We start from the raw sequence: 16303 nt of genomic DNA on the forward strand, positions 1-16303 counted from the left end.
TGAATGTGTCCCAACTCTCTGGCAAAGTGCATAACAAAAAAGTGGCTTTGAACTCATTGTCCATTGCCAACTTTTGATGAATGACCTGGCTGACAATACCATTAAACTCATTTAGATGGGCTGTCATAGACGCCCCTTCCTTCATCTGAAGACCTATGAGTTTCTTCAACCAATACACTTTGCTTGAGGCACTTTGTTGGGCATACAAGTCCTGCAATCTTTGCCACATTCCCCAAGCTGTCTTCTCTTCACGAATGCTGAAAAGTAAAGAGTCTGACACAGACAACATGATAGTAGATCTTGCCAGCTCATCCATATCTTCCCACTCTTCAGCAGTAAGAGAAGCGGGCATCACACCCCTTTCTTTGATAGGCTTGTGCTGCTTTTTCTGGAGCAACACATTGTAGCACCGGGTTTGCCAAATATCATAATTATGTGAGCCTTCAAGCTTCTTGATGTGAAGCAATGAAGAGCTCTCACCTGTGGTTGCCATAGCAAAATGCAACCTGTCAATGCCTGACTCCCTGCAAAATGTGCAAACACTGCACCAAAAGCACACAAAGTGCTCACAGTTGTTCTCCCAAGCTTTATCTCCCACTGCGGAAGCAAGAATGCAACTTTTCTCCCAATGTTTGTGATGAAATCACCAAAATCTGGTTGCTGCAGATTTTGGACAGCACCTTAAATGTGCTCTGTTGCCCTTCCAAAGTACTGTACAACAGTACCAAGTGCTCACCTGTGATGTACCAAACCTGTACCGGCAAGTACAGCAGCTGAAATTGAACCTTTTCCTCACTCTAATCAATGTACAGCCATGACAAAACTTGCACAAAGCTGTGCCAAATCTGTACCAGCAGGTACAACAGCAATAAATGCTCTCCTGGCTGTCCAAATGAGTGAAAATCAGACTTTTACAGTCCCAAACACTGCATAAAACAGTCCCGAACAGAAATTGGGCAAAGCCCCTTGACTGCAAGCTGATTTCTGAGGATTCAAGGCATAAAAGTCTTGCCTGCTGCTTTGCCAAGCTCAACAAGCATACGAACTTGAAAAGCCCCTTGATTTAAGATCAATTTTTGATCATACATGGTACATTGACGCACATGAAGGCATCCAGAGTGTTCACGATGCTTCCCCGTGGCCACATATACATCAAATACATGAAACCCCCTTGATTTACAGGCACATTGAGTGCTTGTAAGGCATCAACACATTATCCACAGCATCAAATGCGATTGCCTGCATGCAAATCAACCAAATCGGCACAAAAGCCCCTTGATTTGCACTGCAATTTGCTGCAATTTTGCCCAAATGTGCGATTTTTCACATCATACAGCATGTATGAGTGCTTAATTGCACAATTACATCAAAAGCCCCAAATTTCGACATCTAATTTCCTGCAAATTGATCCTGATTGTGACCAATGTCCTGCAAATTGATCCTGATTGTGACCAATGTCACCCAATTTTGCCAATTTTGCTCAAAATTGAGCAATTCGACACCTGTATCTGCTCAATTGTTGATTGTACTTGCTCAATTGCAAATCCCAAAAAAAAATTGAGGAAAATACCTTGTAATTTCTGATTTTTCTTCAATTTGCAGGCTGAATTTTGATTGCAGATGCTGTTGCAGGAGAGGAGGGGGGGGCACTTCTTGTTGATGTTGATGCTGTTGCTCCTGCTTGTTGCTTCTTCTACGGCATTCCATTGAAGCACGAGGCTAACGAGTCCATAGGTTAAGATCACCCACTGCAGTCCAACACCTACGGTTACCACGGAGAAGAAGATGGAGTAGGAGAGGCGAGGACCAACATGAGCGAGAGAAGGTAGGTGAGGCGGCCACGCAGCTTGCTCCGCTTCTTCACGATCACGCGGTGCGTGTTGACAAGGCGGAAGCACCTCTCCTCCCCGTGCTCGCACAGGTACAAGTAACGCGAGTTGCTAGATGCTTGCTCACGATCCAGTTGCCGCCGCCTTCGCCTGTGTATCTTACGCCTTGTGGCCAGGTGTCTTTTGCAAGCCTACGACTGGCTATTGGCTATGGCGCTCCTATCGCGTATCAGCCAGAGCTTCTTACTCGTCCCAGATATGCCACCACGACCTCTGCACCTGATAGCGCTACACGCTTCTTTGTGTATTTGCCTGTTTCGCCTAGCGCCAAGCTGGCCTAGTATTCGATGGACGCCCGCTTATGCTGCCTTGGCTAATGCTACACGTAGCTCTGTCTCTCTCTGCAACTTACGCAGGCTGCAGCTGAATCAGGTCGACAGAGCTACACTTTCCTACGTGCAACACAGACAATTGTAGGCGCCTAGCTCCACCATCATGTTGGAAGTATACTGCACATACAGAGAGCTGCAGACTGGCTCTGATACCAGTTGTGTGGGAGAAACAGGAATTAGGGTTAGGTTAGAGTATTCATGTGGGAGACATACACAGAGAAGAACAAGGGAGAGAGAGAGAGAGAGAGAGAGAGTTGTGGGGATAAGTCAACTCATAATGCATGAGTGTGTGACTCCCCTATCACACATGTATATTGCACTAGTACACATAGTGCACTTAGTACATTAAAAGTACTAAGTGTACTATGTACTATAACTTATGGGCTTGTACACACTATAAGGGTGGGCATAACGCCTTTACCCCAACATGTGAAACTCAGTGCTATGGACAGCCCACAGTCGGATAGAGACAGGGCTGATATGGCCAAGGTTCCGTATGCTTCAGCTTGTGGCAGTCTCATGTATGCCATGGTTGCTACTAGGCCGGACATTGCATTTGCAGTGGGAGTGGTTTCTAGATACATGGCCAACCCTGGCAAGAAGCATTGGGAAGCAGTGAAAGGTGTCATGAGATACCTGAAGGGCACACAGGATATGTGCATTTGTTTTGGCAAACAGGATGCATTAGTGCATGGTTACACGGATTCGGATTATGCCGGTCATCCAGATAACCGGAAGTCTACTACCGGTTATGTGTTTACATTCACAGGAGGTGCTGTGTCATGGATATCCAGGATGCAGAAGTGCACTGCCTTATCTACTACAGAGGCCGAGTATATTGCAGCCACAGAGGCTTGCAAGGAGGCATTATGGCTATCTCGGTTAGTGGTTGATTTGAGCTATACAGGGGATATTCCATTGTTGCATTGCGACAGTCAGAGTGCCATCCAATTGGCAAAGAACCCTATCTTTCATGCAAAGACGAAGCATGTGGATGTGAAGTATCACTTCATCAGAGAGGTGATAGAGAACAAGCAAATTCAGCTTGTTAAGATTCATACAGATGACAACCCGGCTGATCTGTTGACAAAGAGTTTGCCTCCGGAGCGGTTTGCTCATTGCAGACACTTGATGGGCATTGGATGAGGCCAGTTTCAGTCTTGATATGGCCTTGTATATTATCATGTACATGCTGATTTTTTTTTTCCTTCATTTAAGGGCACTTTGCCTTTAAGTGGGAGGTTGTTGGGGTAAAGGCACTATGCCCACCCTTATAGTGTGTACAAGCCCATAAGTTATAGTACATAGTACACTTAGTACTTTTAATGTACTAAGTGCACTATGTGTACTAGTGCAATATACATGTGTGATAGGGGAGTCACACACTGATCATATCATGAGTTGACTTATCCCCCAAACTCTCTCTCTCTCCCTTGTTCTCTCTGTGTATGTCTCCCACATGAATTACTCTAACCCTAATTCTCCCATTCCCGTAATAGGTCTCCAATGCCGAATATCATCTGACACTCCCTCCCCCTTGGGGATAAGAAAGATCAAGCCCTTTGAAAAGCTCTGTGGCATCACCCCAGTGTCCAAAACATACTGAAAGCCCCTGCGGAGGCCTGGCCCCAAAAGGTCCCAATAGCGCATAAAAAAGGCAGGCGTCAATCCGTCCTCCCCAGGGCAACTATGGCGCGGAAGGACCCTCAAAGCCTCAGCAAGCTCAACCTCTGAAAGAGGCTCACCCAGAACTGTGCGCATACGATCTGTGACCCTCCTCTGCACATGGGCCCACACAGTCTGTCTGCAAGCATCCCGTGCCTCTGTGGCTGGCTCCGCTGAAAGCAGGTCTCTATAGAACTCGGTGGCAATGGCTCTGATCTCCCCGGGCTCAGTGGCTACTGATCCGTCCTGCCTCCTGAGCTGGCGTACTCCTACTCGAGCATGGCGGGGTCCAGTAATCTCAAAGAACTCCCCAGTCACTCTATCACCAAGCTGCGTCCACTAAGAGGCCTGGCGATGATAGTAAAACTCGTGTCTCTGCTCCTCTGCCTCTCTAACCTCCTGGCGTGCCTGGCTCAGCTGGGACGCCACCCACTCACATGTAGGCTGCTGCTCCTGAAGGCGCTGGAGCGAAGCAAGGCTACGTCTCAAACGACGCTCCCGCTCTTGTGTCTCTCCCAGCCGTGTCAAGGCTACAGCGTGCAAAAAAGAGCTGAGCTCGATGAGTCCCTGGGCACACTGGCCTGCTGCATCCTGGTCAGAGCTCTGGCTATCATGCCATATCCTCTCAATGTCCTCAGAAAGACTAGGATCTGTAAGTACCCTCTCTGGGATCCTCAACTGCAAGCTGGTCTCCCGTGTCCTCTCCTCAAGTGTCAAAATAACTGGCGCATGGTCTGAAAAAGAGGTGCCAGCGAGAATGCCAATGGAGCCCCCACGCTCCCCGAACCTGTCGCCCACATAGAAGCGATCAATCCGTGATAGATTAGTCCCTCCCTGCCGGCGATCCGACCGAGAAAAACTAAAACTGTCCTGAGAGCGGGAGAAAGCCTCATGCTGCCATGCATCAGTGATCCGCAGTGTCATGCAAAATCGCTCCCAAGCTGCAAGCTCCGTGCCGTGCACTGTAACATGACTGCCTCCCACCCTATCGGCTGGGTCCTCAAGCATGTTGAAGTCTCCCCCGACACACCAATGAGCGGCCTCTGGCAATGCATCCGTAACAAGGGTCCAGAACTCTGCTCTGACACTAGCATGGTTGGACGCATAGACATTGAGCACGCCAAAGAGCTCATCATGCATCCTCAGAATGACATACTGTGCTCCGCGATCCACAATGGCCTGCCGCCATACATCCGGAATGGCCATACATACTCCTCCCTGCCCACCCAAGGGACCAAACCCTGCTCAGAACCTCATAGCAGGTTCCCCTATCGTCTTTCTAAGACTTTAGAGGGCGAGCTAGAAAAGCAGTTATCTAAGCTCCTCCGGGCCGAATTCATTCAGTCATCTTCCTCACCATTTGCTGCACCCATCCTATTTGTCCAAAAGAAAGACAAGTCTCCACGTTTTTGTGTAGACTAAAGGGCATTAAACAAACTCACCATTAAGAATAAGTTTCCTATGCCAAGAATTGAGTACATTTTGGAGCGTTTAGATGATGCAAAATTTTTCACTAAGATCGATCTCAAGAGTAGTTACCATCAGGTCCACATTTTTGAAGCTGACATTCCAAAAACAGCTTTTAGGACAGAGCATAGTCACTACGAGTTCGTAGTCATGCCCTTTGGGCTTACCAATGTACCAGCAACCTTCAATAAAATGATGTCCACGATTTTCGCAATCCTCATTGGTAAGTGTGTTTTCATATTTCTTAATGACATACTTATATTCTTAGCCACTGTGAAGCAACATGAGAAAGATGTGGAGAAAGTCTTGCAACTTTTGCGAGATGATGGGCTGTACATAAACGCCAAAAAGTCCATCTTCGGTGTTATAGAGGTTCAATACTTGGGCTACATCATCAGTTCCTTCGGGATTTGATTGGACCCCTCAAAGGTTCAAGAGATCTTGGATTGGGACATTCTTAAGACTGCCCAAGAGAACCGTTCATTCGTAGATCTTTACCAGGCCTACAGTACGCATGTTCACCAGTTTTCCAACCTTGGAGTACCTCTCACCAACTTGCTTAAGAGGGTGAAACTCGTAGACAAAAAGTCACAATTATAGACAAGGCGCTTGATGCATTCCGGGCACTCCAGAAAGCAGCCTTAGAAGCGCCTGTTTTTAAGTTAGCATCTTGGGATGAACCTTTCGAGGTCATCACCGATGCCATCAATGTAGTCATAGATGTCGTTCTTTAGCAGGACAATAGACCTGTGGCCTACTACAATAGAAAGCTGGATATCGCCAAAAAGAATTATTCGGTTTATGACAAAGAGCTTTTGGATGTGATCACAGCGCTCAAACATTGGAAGCCTTTCCTTTATGGACACGTTTTCACATTCAAAACAAACCACCAAGCACTTAAGTTGTCACAAATACAGAAGCGTGTACATAGAAAACCTTATCCCATACATAACATCATGGCATCATACATAGCATCTGACATCATCATCATCATACTTTTTTACCGCTGAAACAACAATATAAAAATCTGCACAGACACAGCATTAGGGGCTAAAGTTGGGCCAGCACCCCCCCCCCCTCCCGCGAGGTATCTTTATTACCAACAGAGTGTTCGAGTACAAGAGAACAGGTGCCAAAGAGTAAACACTCTTCAAACTGGCACCAGATACATCTAGAATATCATGAAAAACAATTCAAACAGTAGCTTGAGTATTCAATCTCAAGCTTCCAAGAGCCTCTCGGGCACAGCCACACTCTAGTACCTGATCACACCCTCTAGCAGTGATGTTGTCCCGAATAACCACCCATGAAAACCTTGGCTCTGGCCACCTCAAGGTTCCACCCTTTGAGCCACAAGCTTCATGTAGGTTTAGAGATTGTTTACCTTCAATTCTGTCACAAAGAACCTTGCTGAATTGGACTGCACAGCCCTGTTTTCAGCCCACAAGCATGCTGTAAAAGTCACCCCACGAGATGAGGTGAGTGCTCTGTTGTTTGCCTTGAACCACGGGCCTTCAGTGCATCAATAATCAGCCAAAAGTCTTGCTGTGCAGCAGTCGACCAGCCTTGTAGAGAGGCCAGGAGTGGTCGCCTACTTCTAGGGAGAAAGAGAAGAATCGTTTTTTTTCTTGTAGCACCTATGGGGGCAGCTGACCAGCTATAAAGCAGCCCTGTTCATGGTCGACCAGCTCCCTTGCATGCCCTCCTCACAACTGGCACCAGCCCTGCATGCTCCACCGCCAAAAACAACTCGGAAGGAGGGCGCCTAGCTGATTTGGGCCCTCCTCCACCAGAATAGCAACTCGTGGAGCTTTTCTTGGCTAGAGGGCTGCCCACTTTGAGTATTGGCCGAGCTCTGTTAAAAATTGGTTCCTTTTGATGTTTAAAAATTGTCCACCCGAACATAAGTGTGTGTGAAGGCGTCCCTGAAGCCCATGGACAATCACAAGCAGAAATACCAAGCATTGTCCAGGCAATCAAGACAAGTCATTCATGCATGTCAACACACACAAATGCTTTATGCATAATATTCTGGATTCCTTCTCCCAATTTATTAATCTTGTACCGAACCCTTCTCGGGCACCACCCATACAGGTATAAAGAATGCTCACCGGGGTGTCCACCCTTCCATGAGACTTCATCAGTATGCCAGGAACTCTCACCGGGGTATCCACCCTTCCATGAAGGCCTTCCACGTGTACTGAGTCATGCCAGGAACTCACACCAGGATATCAATCCTTCCATGGAGCCCTCCCACATGTAACCAATCATGCCAGGAGCTCACACCAAGATCTCAATCCTTCCATGGAGTATTAAACCATGCCTGGAACACACACCAGGGTCTATACCTACCCTTCCATGGTGTTTCTCCACATGTGCATAGTCAAAAATATGACATAAGTGACTTCAGACCATGCCAAGTGCCCAGTGGAGTGATCAGTAAGCCAGATGGAGTCAGATCTTCCAACAATTTGGAGGAATCATCGAGTACATCCCTGGTAAGTATAACCCAATAGTAGCAGATGCTCTTAGTTGAAAGACCAGCATCCAGACCATGCAAGAGTCTACAATTCTCGAAATCAGTGGAAAAGACTTTGATAGCATGAAAGATCAATATGTCGATTCCGCAGAGTTTGGTACTCCGTATACTTTGGCCCTCAATTTTGAGCCTGGCCATAACTCAATGCAGAACAATTGGTTGTTCTACAAGAACCGTCTCTGTGTCATTTGGGAAAAGCGAGCAGCTCTTGAGTATGCAACCTGGAAATATCACGCCAATAAATGTCCTGACACGCGCACAAGCGAAACAGGTGGACAAAGGTAAAAACCCAGGAGGTATTACAACTTCTAAGACTGGGAGAAGGAGAAGAGCAAAAAAGGTGGGCAAGGGTGACACCTTGGTCGTAATTTAGGATGGATTTGAGGAAGATACCATTGACAGTGGCTCCACCCAGTCAGAAGGAGGAGGTGATCTATTGCCGAGACCGGCGGATAAGCAGGCACAAGAAACCGCAAAGGAGAGACCAGTGACCCCCAAGGGTGTTGGAGAATATCCGAATGCGGAGGAGGAAATAAGAAAGCTTAAAGACGCTAAGGCCCTTGTGGAGGAGTGTGAACGCAACTATGAAGCCAAATTAAGGGCTAACAAGACTAGGGATACATTGTATCCACGGAATGAGTTGCTAAGATGCCCATGACTCCTTATTTGGAGGCCATAGAGGTATCAATAGTATCCTCGAGAAATTGTCAATGGCATCTTAAATCATATTTCATCCATGGCTTGGTGTGGTAGAGGTTCGGAGAGGAAGAATTCGCAAGAACACTTGGAATAGTATTGAGAAATACAGAAGACATTCTACTAGATAATAATATGAACACAACTGAGGAGAAGTGAGGCAAAGGGAAAAGGTTTGGCAAGACATAAAGACATAAGGATGTTGAAGAAAGAGATGGTACGAGTTGTGTGGTTTCTGATATAGGAACAAGCGAGTCATGAGGTAGTTCAACAAGCTGCCACCACCATGGATAAGGAGCTCATGTCGACGGCCACAACCTCCAAGGATAGTGTGTATGACTTGAGATGCAAGCGCTCCCAAAGAAGTCCTTAAGGGCAGAGGGCATTTTGGGTGGTGCGAAGAGCTCGGAAGTGGAACGTGTGGTTGAGAATGTGTGAGAGAGAGAAACCCACTCGACTGAATGCTCCAATAGTAACTGTTGGAGAGGGCATCCCATACTCATCACAAATCATGTGATTAGATTGAAGCACTAAATAAGTTTTCTTTTGATCTTTTCCTTACTCCATGATGTAAACACACGCCAAATTCTTACACATGCGCTTAAAAGGGCTCCTTCTAAGCTCATGGATATAATACCTAGAATTTGAAAAGCAGCATAATTCAAGATAAAGTCCCGGGTATCAAAGTACTTGACACCCACTGACAAGAGATCAAAAGGTGGGAAAGACAGATGCTAATGGAAGACTAGGAGTGAGAAGTGGAAAAATTATCGTGGTCAATTTGACTTTTTAGCAATAAGAATTTCTATTATAAATGATGAACGCAATTGCTATCAGCCATTTCAGCCTTTCACGAAGGGAAAACATATATTTTCACTGCATAATCTTTGCTAGATAACTGAAAAGTGTAGAAGGTGGAGAGTTCAAACTTGCCTGTCCACAAAGTTGAAAACAAAAGAGTTGATGATGCCTTCCTTTGCTTTACTTAGAACCTCTGTCAAAGCATTGCATTCATTATCTTGTTCAGCATCATTTAACTCTGCTTAAAATGCTGATTTCCTATACAAAAATTACCAAAACAGTCTGCAAATGGCAATGACAATAGAAACCTTCGGATGGAGGCTGCTGGGTAACACTTTGTAGAACCCTTTCCACTGAGCCAATAAATTGGGGCACTGTATTTATCTCTGTCTCACCTCCAGCTAGAAAAGATCCCTGAGGCCAAACAACAGATCATGAGCCAAAACTGCCGATTTCTAGTATTCTTAGGTCTTGTTGATCATCCGTATTTGTTTTATAGCACATGAAATTTAATCCTAATTAGCGGCTCATTTATGGGACACTTGCTACTACTTGTGTACTACTTAGTTACTAATAAGTGAGCTAGTGTAAAGTGACCTTAAAGTTAGGGCCACTCTCACCTTCTGTAAATATCCATGAGGATTAAGATTAATAATGGGCATTCCCAAGAGGGTGAGCTAATAATGGTTTGAAATTTGCAGCCTAAGGCTGGTTGAGAGGCTAAAGTATGCACATTGGGTACATGTCAGAAACATTACATCCCATATGTGTACATTTCGTTTAGTGAACACATCAACATATGCAAGTACACAGTGAGTAAAGAAACAGGAAGAAAATGCCTCACTTTTAGCAAGTAAGCAGATTACCCGATGCTCTACAGCAGGTGTCCAACCACCATAAACCGAGTATGCAAGCCCCTCCTTAGATCGAACCTGCACAATCTCTCAAACTTAACTCATTATAGGTATGGTACCATGACTTAGTAAAAGAATTATACCATCGTATATACCACTCTCACCTGCCGTACTCAGTAGTAAACATAAAACAAGTACAGAACAACAAGTTCACCATTGTGACAAAATAGATCCATTCATGTAACTTGATTTGAATGCCATCGCTTAAATAAGTATTATGCATGCTAAACACAATCAGTAAACCAAGCTATAAACGGCCATTCGGTTAAATTGCTCTGAACATGGAGCAATACATGCTCCTCAAATTTGCTGACGCCTGTTGAAAAGCCTACAAATATGGAGCAATACATACATACATACATAGAACAATACATACATACAAATATGGAACAATACATACATACATAGAACAATACATACTCCTCACACACCAGATTTTCACATCAAATAGATGGAAACAAAATAATCCAAGGAATCCCATAGCAGCCAGGCACGAAACCTAAGGGTACTATCACCATTTGGCCGCCCATTTGGTCTACCTCCATTTTTGGTGCCACTTCTATGGGACTGTCAGTCCATACAACGGCCCAATTTGTACCATGTTCACATGAGGCCAAGCCGGTGTCTCATGTGAAAAGGGCCAGTTACTTTGTGTCACATGGACGGAAGCCAGTCTTGTGCCACCCGTGTGTGCCCAGGATTGTGTCATATGGACCGGAGCCTGTATCATGCCACCCGTGTATGGCCAGGACGGTGTCTTGTCCATGGGACTATCACTCCAAAGGAAGGACCCATGTTTGTACCGCGTCTTGTCTATGGGACTATCACTCCAAAGGAAGGCCAAGGTTTTCACATTCTGTCGCCCCAGATTCGTGCCCGATGAGAATGTCTTGTACAAGTTTCATGAAAGGGAGATTTCGTCCATTACTTGTGCACGTGCATCCATCTTTGTATGCTGGATTTGTTTTCGCGTGACTTGTTTTAGTGTGACTGCCTGCTATGTCGTGCTCATAGTAACATAAAAACCTGTTTTGCCCTCTCGAAACAGCACAAAACGTTTCAAAACAAAACGAAACCTGCCCATCGAAACGGTGTTTTGCCCAAATGTAAAGTGAGGTTAAAAAAAAGGGCGGAAGGTTTTTTTTTTGCAAATGCGATTTTTGGCGTCGTTTCCGTCCTTGTTTGCTACCCATTTGCCACTTTACGCATCCGACGCTTCTTCTTGGCCGCAACCTGTTGCTCCGCCTCTTCTCCTCGTCCACTCCTCCTTTTCGCTCCTTCACTTCTTCTCCTCCACGCCTCCTCTTCCTCTTCCCTTTTCCTCTTTCTCTCTTCTCCTCCACGGTCCACCCCTCCTCTTCCCTCCTCCTCTTTCCTCTTCCTCTTTCTCTCCTTTTCTTGTCTTCCAACTTTCTCTCCTTTTCTTCTCACTTCCTTCCCTTTTCTTCTCACCTCCCTCTTCCCTTCCAACTTGTTTCTTTCCTCCTTTCTTCCTCTCCTTTTCTTACCCAAATTTTGAAAATACCAAAAAACCTACTCCCAAAATCATGAATTTCATACCCACTAGTCTCAAAAAAGTATCTTCATCTTTCTGTTGGCTATGTTATAAATTTGGTATGTGTATATAAGACGTGTCATTTCGAAACCTTTGTGTTTCGTTCAAAACAGACGAAACGAAACCTTCAAAACGGCGAAACAACAAAACGGACGAAACGTTTCATGTTACTATGGTCATGCTAGTGCTCTGCACAGGGACGCCCCCCAGTGTACCGTGGGTCTGCCTGTCTGCTGACGCGGTTGTGTGGCATGTGAACATGTGGTAAGTATTCTTTTTAACCCGTTTTCTAAAGTTATATTTTTTAACTCATACTAACCTTTGTATTTATAAGGTTATGAGTTCACATTCATTAAAGCCATGCATGTGATTTGGGGAGCAGTTGCTTGGCTCTCCCTGTCCGGTCCGTAGCTTTTTTATGAGGACAGTGGTACACATTCTGCTATTTTCATTCATAGAGGTATTGCCCAACATGGTTTATTGCAGGATGTCCCTCAGTCTGATTATACACCCCCCAGACATAGGATTGACACTAGCTGGGAGATTGTTGCCAGTATTACAACATGGCAGATCTGGAGAGCTAGATGCACGGAGGCTATTGAGGGTGTCCAGATTTTTGGGTCTCAGTGCATTAGTACTATATGGGGTGATATCATCCATACTCTTATGGCTACTTGGGCTCGTATTCAGGGACCTTCTCGTTCTGCGCAGGCAAAGGGAGTGATATTTATGCGGGAGTGGGACCATGGCATCTTCTTTTCCTCTATTACCACAGGTCTTTCATGGCATCATGATGCTCCTCAGTGATCACCTTACATATTGGGGTGATTCTATTCTTTTCCGGCTTATAGCCATGATTGTTGTATGTCTTTTTCATACTTAATAGAAGTCTCTTTCTCAAAAAAAAAAAAACCATTGGCAATGGGTAAGAATAAGTGTGGGTGGCCAAAGTCTTGTGTAAATAAAAAAAACTTGCCATGAAGATTAAACACATGTAAGTATGCTAGATGGGGGCCACGTAGAGGAAGGCGTGGAGGAAAGATGGAAACGATTCTTGGCGCGCTCTCTCTCTCTCTCTCTTTCCCGAGAACTAGCATGCGTAGAAGAAAAAAGGTGACAAACTTGTTTTCGAACACTGTGGCAATACCCAACTCTGTCTCTCGTTGTAGCCTGTATCTGACTCTTCCTTTCATTCGTTGTTGCCTGTACCCAACTCTTTCTCTCATCCAGTGGTGGTATCTGCTACAAACATTGCGTACCTGTACAGCACAGCCTGTACCCGATTCAATCTTCTCCCACCTGATGGACTGAAGTAAAAGCTTTTGAATCTCTCTCTTCTACCACCCGGTGGCTTGTACCTGATTCTAACTAGCCTGTAGGCTAAACCATAGAGCCCCACGTGGATTGGCAATTACTCATTCTTAACCCTAGTTTTGCAGAGCTTTTCTTGTAAAAGTGTTCAATTACTCTTTCTTCCTACCAATGGAACTCTTGAGGATGCAAAAGTCAAGATGCTAGAAGACGGGACAAGAGACCAGGATTGAAGCTAGGAGTGTTTCTCTAGGAGAATCGGCTAGCTATTCTATCACCATGGTTGAGCACTATGCCAAGCGTTAGTACGGGAGTGCTTGTTCGTGCATGGTCCCGAAACACCAGTTTCGTGCAAGTGTTCAGCCCAAGAAAGGTGAGGATTGCCCGACATTGGTCTTTATCAATGGAATTCTTCACCGACACATACACTATTTTGGTATTTGTTTTCATTCCATTTTTTTGGAGGATCTGGCTATTAGGCCCGTGAAATGTATAATCATCAAATACTCCAAGAAATACATTTTTTATTGAGGGGGTGTTGGCCCTTTCCGGCCCCAGTGATGGTGTCAAGTTGTGTATTGCCATTTTCAGATTTGTGGATGCTTATGTTTTTCATTAATTATTAAGGTTAAGTGATCTAAGTTTGTGCATTTGTTTTCCAATTGTGGTTGGTCTTTCGTGGGGAGCAGTTGCATTGGTATCAGAGCCCGGTCGTCTCTCTTTCTCAAGAGGGGACACAGTGTTTTGAAATCGGAAGCAATCACATAGACACTTGACCCAATGGACAGCCAAGGCAATCCTTTGGAAGTGCCAAATTCAAGGGGTCAATCAAGTGCATCGCGAGATTCTTATGCATTGCAGGGAAGGCACAAGCCCCTTGAGAGGGTTTATGACAGTGTTTTTTTGGGATAGCCGTCCCATGGAAAGAAGCCTAGCATGAGGATGAGCCCGATGCATTGAGGGCTGAATTGGAACACATAAAGAAGCTTTTGCGAGCAACGGAGCAAGAGCTGAAATTTTTGCACGAAGATCCTCATGTACAAAGTGTCATTGAAGCAAAGAAAGCTAATGCTATGGTGGATATGACCTTTGAGTCCATGGCTCATGAAGTGGGCAAGAATTGACACTCTCTTATCTCATCCGAAAGAGTGATCTCAAAGAGGGAGAGGATGGGGAGTTAATGTTCAAGAATCCACCTCGTTTGAAGCATGGTGACCCAACATCACAACGGTTGAGATCTTATGTGCACAAGGAAGAGATGTCAGTCACTTCTCGCCATGGATCTACTCCGCATGGGACAGGAGGAAACAGGTATGTGCATGTTGGAGCCAGTGGAAGGCATGATGGCCAAGTGGATTCAAAGCATGTATTTCATGATGAGAGTGGTCGGCATGCAAGCCGAAAAACTTTGCCCATTGAGTTATTTGTGGTGAGACATCGCATCATCCAAGGAGGTCATATGCATCTGGACCACAGGCTCATAGAGCACATGCCACCATGCCTCATGAAACACCTTTGGTTGCTCGTGAAGCCCATGCACAGAGGGCTGTCCCGTTGGATAAGGGGAAGAGGAAGTGGAAAGAGCATGAGTCACATGACAAAAGCTCAAGGAGTTTAAGGCAAGTGATAAGTCTATCAAGTTTGATGCCTTTCATGGGGAATATAATGCATCTAAGGTGCTAGCATTTGTGGCACAATTTAACATTGCTTTAAGTGATGAGGACTTCACCAAGAAGTCTAAAGTCCGCCATGCAAGCATGTTCTTGAAGGGGACAACCACACATTAGTGGATCACTAAAAAGACGACCAAAGATCCCATTTGCACTTGGAAAGAGTTCAAGGACAGGTTTTATGCTCAGTTTTTGTCTCCAAATGCGGAGCAAACTCTCACCTAGAAGTGGGATAGCCTTGAGCAGAAAGACAATGAGTGTGTGCAAAAATATGTGAACAAGTTTTGGAAGGTCTTACTTGAGGTTACTCCCTTTATGCATCTTTCCGAAGATGAGAAGAAGAGAAAGTTTAGCTCCGGGTTACAACCAGCCTACCGTTCGGGCATCGAATTGCACCCAAAACACACCCTTCAGCAGCTCATAGCATCTGCTCTTGCTACACAGAAATTGGTGCTGAAAATTAAGCAAGATAATGGGGGTTCCAAGGGCAATAAGAGCGTTGTACCAAACCTGTGAAAAGGTGGACAGCCACCTAAAAAGAACTTTCGGCGGGAAGCCCAAAAGCGAGGTAAAGCAAAAAATACCTCATCTAAGGACAATGGGCCAAAGAAGAACAAGTTTGGCTTGACTCCCGAGAAAAGGGAGCAATATGCGAAAGAAGAGAAATGCTTTTTATGTGGTAGCAAAGAGCACATGTTTTAGGCAATGCTCAAATCGCAAGCAAAAGCAAGAGGACAAGCAACCTAAAGTCAATGTGCATGATGTTCCTGATGTGCAAGGTAGCACTGAGCATGATGGCAAAGAGAGGGTGGTATGCAAAGCTTGGGGGCAAATCAAGGATCGGTCCGCCTTGTTTATGTTTGATGATTGTGCAACGGATAACTTCATCTCCACAGTTGGCAGCCCAACCTTGGGCATAGAGGTTGGGAACATGCGACCCCAGATTCAGGCAGAGGCCGCCTTTGTTGGCAAAGAAGTGCAGGTTACTCTTGTTGGGAAGTTGCGCATACACATACAGGGTTATCTAGATCATGAGCACTTCTTGATTGCTCGTTTAGCATGAGTTAAAAATATAACCTTAGAAAACCAATTAAAAAGAATACTTACAACCTGTTCACATGCCACACCAACGCGTCAGCAAACAAGCACACCCACGGTAAACTAGGGGGCATCCCCGTCCAGTGCACTGGCACGACATAGCAGAAAGTCACATGAAAACAAGTCACGCGTAAACAAATCCAACATACAAAGATGGATGCACGTGCACAAGTAATGGACGAAATCTCCCTTTCATGAAACTTGTACAAGACATTCTCGTCAAGCACGAATTTGGTATGACAGAATGTGAAAACCTAGGCCTTCCTATGGAGTGACAGTCCCATAGGCAAGACACGGGTCCTTCCATGCAGTGACAGTCCCATGGACAAGACACCGTCCTGGCCATACACGGATGGCACGATATGG

General features: G+C 45.4%; 1 protein-coding gene across 2 annotated transcripts in view; it reads right to left on the bottom strand.

The window, feature by feature from the left end:
* The window catches only part of LOC147626938 (uncharacterized), a 104723-nt gene that overhangs the window by 35522 nt on the left and 52898 nt on the right, over positions 1 to 16303 (bottom strand). For both annotated transcript variants that reach the window (XM_086815491.1, XM_086815490.1), the window contains exons 13-15: positions 10256 to 10321; positions 9698 to 9803; positions 9522 to 9582 (exon numbers count right to left, since the gene is read on the bottom strand). In XM_086815491.1, coding sequence (XP_086671617.1) covers positions 9522 to 9582; positions 9698 to 9803; positions 10256 to 10321 — 233 coding nt within the window. The remainder of the gene's footprint in view (positions 1 to 9521; positions 9583 to 9697; positions 9804 to 10255; positions 10322 to 16303) is intronic.

Source organism: Cibotium barometz, chromosome 21, assembly GCF_041138505.1.
Source record: "Cibotium barometz isolate CiBa-2024 chromosome 21, ASM4113850v1, whole genome shotgun sequence".
Lineage (NCBI taxonomy): Eukaryota > Viridiplantae > Streptophyta > Polypodiopsida > Cyatheales > Cibotiaceae > Cibotium > Cibotium barometz.